General features: G+C 43.8%; 1 protein-coding gene across 1 annotated transcript in view; it reads right to left on the bottom strand.

Moving 5' to 3' along the window:
• Positions 1–392: 392 nt before the first annotated feature.
• ARL2 (ADP ribosylation factor like GTPase 2) overlaps positions 393–4781 on the bottom strand; it is a 26136-nt gene continuing 21747 nt past the window's right edge. Inside the window, exon 5 of the mRNA XM_068261761.1 lies at positions 393–2031. Within this exon, the coding sequence (XP_068117862.1) occupies positions 1897–2031 (135 nt within the window). The 3' untranslated portion in view covers positions 393–1896. The remainder of the gene's footprint in view (positions 2032–4781) is intronic.

The following is a 4781-nucleotide window of genomic DNA, read 5'->3' on the forward strand; positions in this document are numbered from 1 at the left end:
TTAATCGGCACACACACTCAGTTACTGTCATCTGGAACAGCCTGTCCTAAGCTATGAACAAAGGTGGTGAGACACCAAGTGGCAGACAAGCAAGCAGCACCTCTGCAGCAGCAAGCACTCTAGTCATCAGTATTTTATGGCAGATCACTAAATGACATTGTGAGAAAGCTGAACTAATGTTAAGATTTTTATTCAAGACCTTCAGGAATGAATGCCTCTAATGAGTACCCAATGACTAAAATCTAGTGTTCGTGCAAGACTAAAGAGGCCTGAAACCCCTCCCAGACAAAAGCTTTGCTGGGGTCTGCTTGGAAGTCCGGCCCTCAGAAATCATATTCTTCTATCAGTTATGCTGTTTGTAGTTTATGCAAGTAAAGAAAAGCAAAAATGCAAAACTTTGTACAGTTGTATAATTACTGACACACTTTGAATACATCACATGCCAGCCCACCTCCACATTAGCATCACATTTCTAATCATGCTTTGCACAAGTTTATCTGTTGTATTAGACACTTCATAATGAATTCTAGTTTGAGGAGTCAGATTTTGTGACACTTGAGCATATATGTCACTGTCACCCATGGGATTATAAATGCTGCCATCGGCTGCATTAAATTGCAGTCGAAAGTCGCTCATGGCCGGCAGATTAATTCTGAGATACCTACCTGAGGCTTCCTCCGGCCCCTTGTAGTCCGTCGGCTCCCTTACTGTCCTCCTGCTCCCTTCCATTGTGGTCCAGTGAAATCCTCAAGCCAGCTGTGTTTCCAACTACTGCGCATGTGCAGTCCCAGCAAACATCTGATCGCACTAGTTTCCAAGAGACATTTGTGCAAGCACAGTTAGTCTTAAAGTGCTCATGCTCAGAATGCTTCATAATGGGAGCGCAACTGTGGGTCTGAGAATGCGCATGCATAGTAGTCCTCAGCTTACCATGTTGTAGATTTATTGGGACTGTCAGCAGAAAAACAGAAGGGACCTGCAGGACAGTGAGGGAGCACACTGACAACATGCGGCTGGAGAAAGCCTCAGGTAAGTAAAAATCCTTTCCTCTATTGGACTCAGGCACACGTTAACGGCGCAATGAGTCTGCAGTTCAGTGGTTCACCTGAAATCGCTTGTACAGATGTCCCAGAACTGCAAAAATTAGTTATCCATTCACAAGCCATTTTAAATTAATGATATGGACTATGCAATGGAGAACAAAACTACCTAAGGTTTGGTGGGAATAGCTGGAACAAAGCATATGCTGTTCTGAATAACATTGTTATACATATGCTACCTTTTTTATCAGGTAAGAAGATGTGTAATACCGGTAGTATAAAAATACGATTATGCTCAAAGTGCAACCGACCTTCTATATCTGCTCACAATGGTCACCATTAATCCCTTTCTCTCTATAGTCACAGCAATGGGACCATAGAGCTTTCAATGCAAGCAAGCTGATATCCAATAACCCTATTTTTATTAAATATGGTTTTCACTGAATCCTGCTATAGTGATCTCTGCTTCCATAGAGGGTCCTTAGCAGCCTGACTGAATACTGAATGAATGTTTGCCTAAATGAAACTGGTTACAGGAATAATACAAGAACTTACCAAGTATTACAATAATCTCTCGGAACAAGTTCAAGCTATTATTTTAATACACAGTGCTCTATTAGTCTGTAAAGCTGTATGTATTGAGTTATTCCATAAAAGGTATAGAGCTGCATGCCATAATGCCTTCATCTTCCGCATTTGTGAGATAGATGCATCATTCAGTCTCCATGAGACCCGAGTAGCTCACCGCTTAATTAGGTCTCACCACTGTGTTAAGAATTTAGTCTGTTTAATTAAAAAAATTCTATTAAATAAATAAGCCACTTGCTCCCTTTGTATCCTTTCGTATTTAGTTTCTTTAGTCTGCTGTGAAGATTCGACTGGAGATGTCATCCAATAGCCAGTCTATCCCTATCAGAAGGTTTTCTCCAGTCACCGCACTGCAGCCTTGGATACACCAGTGATGGGTCTTAATGTTTTCCAGTTCCAGTGCCTGCAGGAAACAGCAAAGCAATGATTAGAGCCACAATTTCTTCAGTACTGTATTACATTTCTGTTCAATAAGTACAGTAACACAGAGTACATCTTTATGGTAATGTTCCCTGAAAAGGAAAGGAAGGGGGCACTATGTTGCCCCACCATTTCAGCAGCCATGGCCTACTCACCATCCCCATTGTGAAGACTAAATATGGTCAATTAGATGCAAATAAAACTCTGGCTTGTGTGCAAATATCATGCAGCTTGAAACTAGACCGCCTAAATTAAATTCCTGTTGACTTTGAATGGCCCAGTTTCAAGCTGCAATTTGCAAGCATGCTAAAATTTACATCTTATTGACCATCTCTAGTTAAGATGTAGGGCTAGATTGCCGCAGGGACCATATAGAACAAGGGGACAAAGAGAGGACCGGGAAGGCTCAATGGGATCCAGAGCCATCCATCTACATAATGTAGGGGAGTATCTAATTTTATTTTTGGTGCCACTAGATTTATTTAAACCTGTGTGGAAAGGTGCACAACCACACAAAAGATTTTTACCTTAAAAGGTTCTGTTCCAGACACTATAATTCTAATTTACATTACAACATGAATTAATTGCCTTTGCAATTTTAAACCTAGTTGATCTTTAAGTTTGGACCAAAAGCAAAGCAAGATAAAAAAATATTTTTTTTTTCCTTTTTGGCCAGCCATTATCCCCTTAGACCATGGCTGGGCAAGCTTTGCGGGGCCTGGGATGCATGCTGCGGACCGCAATCCTACATGTGGCTGCCAGTGTGTAATACGCTGGCACTTCCTGACGACGTGTCATGTGATTCCCTGCTGCCATAGAGACTAACGCTGTCCCATATAAACAGTGTCTCACAAAAAGTAAGCACACCTCTCACATTAGTACTATAGAAATCAATATGGTGTCTCTGTTCCCAATGGGATACAAAAAAAAATTAAAAATACATACATACATACATACAAAACTAGTCTTAATTGGTCAACTTCAGGTGAGGTGATGTCCTTATGGTTTTTCCAAAGGCAATACTGAATGGTTTCTAGGTAGCCATGAATAATTTTCTGCAAGAAATAATTATTTCTGTTTGTAATGCTACATACACACTTGAGATAAAAGTCTTTGGAAAAGGCAAGATCACAGACCAATTTTACCCCCTTCCATGTAGTATGAGAGCCATACTCTACACCAGGGGTCTCAAACTCAATTTACCCAGGGGCTGCAGGAGGCAAAGTCAGAATGAGGCTGGGCCGCATAAGGGAGTTCACGTGTCCCCGCCGCAAAACGAGGGCTGCAGAGCCCCCAAATCGCCCCGGGGGGCAATCCGCCGGCATTTCCTGGAAGGGGCAGAGCTTTCAGCTTCAGCTCTGCCCCTTCTGACGTCAATCGCGGCGGATCGCCGCCTCTGCCCGCCCCTCTCACTTTTCCTTTACAGAGAGGGGCGGGGGAGAGGCGGCGATCCATTCGGCGATTGACATCAGGAGGGGCAGAGCTACAGCTGGAAGCTCTGCCCCTCAGCGCAGTCGTGGATGTTTGCGCGGGGGATTTGGGGGTCTGCAGCCCTTGTTTAGCGGCGGGGATGCGGCGGATTACTTGGGAGCACTGAAGCGAACTATAAGGTAAGATGGGCAAATATAGTTCGCTTCCGTGTCTCTTTTGCTTTTGCCGGCAGTCAGGGCCGGTTTAAGCAACAATGGGGCCCCAGAGCAAAATAAATCTTTCCCCCCCCCCCCCCCCCCCCCCAACAGATACCCTGGAACAAAAATCGGCATTAAGGGACCTTTTTTGCAGCTGGTATAGTCAGGGTGTGAAGCCCCAATCGGTCGGAGCTCCACATTCTGGCTACCCCAGCCTGCATGGGGGACAAGGGGTTAAAAAGTTTCAGGAGGGGGGACCCCACATAATTAAAAATAAATAAATAAAAAAAAATAAAAAATAAATAAATTGGGAAAATAGGAAAAAATGCCAGGAATCTTCATACAGCCATATTGCGGCTGTATAGCGATCCCTGGCCAAAGCGCTGCGGCTGCGTATGGACGCCCTGGAAACCCTGTCAGGAAATGTATTGCTCTTTCTTTTGATACATGTAAAATTACACTACCGTTAGGCTTGCTACTAAAAGTGGCATTTACCGCATTTAAAAGTATACTATTTTCCTTCGAAACTTTAAAATCGATTTTCTCAAAAACTATAAGGTCTTTTTGAAAAATAGTTTTTTCCTCTTATTCCTAATGACCTCCTTAACATATCCTGCAAATTTAGGGTTTCTATCATTTAAAGGGAATGTCCAAGCAAAATAAAAAAAGGAGTTTCACTTACCTGGGGCTTCCACCAGCCCCATGCAGCCATCCTGTGCCCTCGTAGTCACTCACTGCTGCTCCAGTCCCCCGCTGGCAGCTTTCCGACCTCGGAGGTCGGCTGGCCGCATTGCGTACATTTTTACGCATTCCCGCTAGTGCAGGAACATTAACACATACATTTTTACGCATTACTGGATCAATGCGTAAAAATTTACGCAATGAACCAGTAACGCGTAAATTGTATGTGTTTATGTTCCTGGACTAGCAGGAATGCGTAAAAATGTACGGAGGTCGGCGGGCCGCATTGCGAGGTCGGCAAGCTGCCAGCGGGGGACTGGAGCATCAGTGAGTGACTACGAGGGCACAGGATGGCTGCAGGGGGCTGGTAGAAGCCCCAGGTAAGTGAAACTCATTTTTTTATTTTGCTTGAACCTTCCCTTTA

The sequence above is a fragment of the Hyperolius riggenbachi genome, chromosome 11, assembly GCF_040937935.1.
Source record: "Hyperolius riggenbachi isolate aHypRig1 chromosome 11, aHypRig1.pri, whole genome shotgun sequence".
NCBI classification, from domain to species: Eukaryota; Metazoa; Chordata; class Amphibia; order Anura; family Hyperoliidae; genus Hyperolius; species Hyperolius riggenbachi.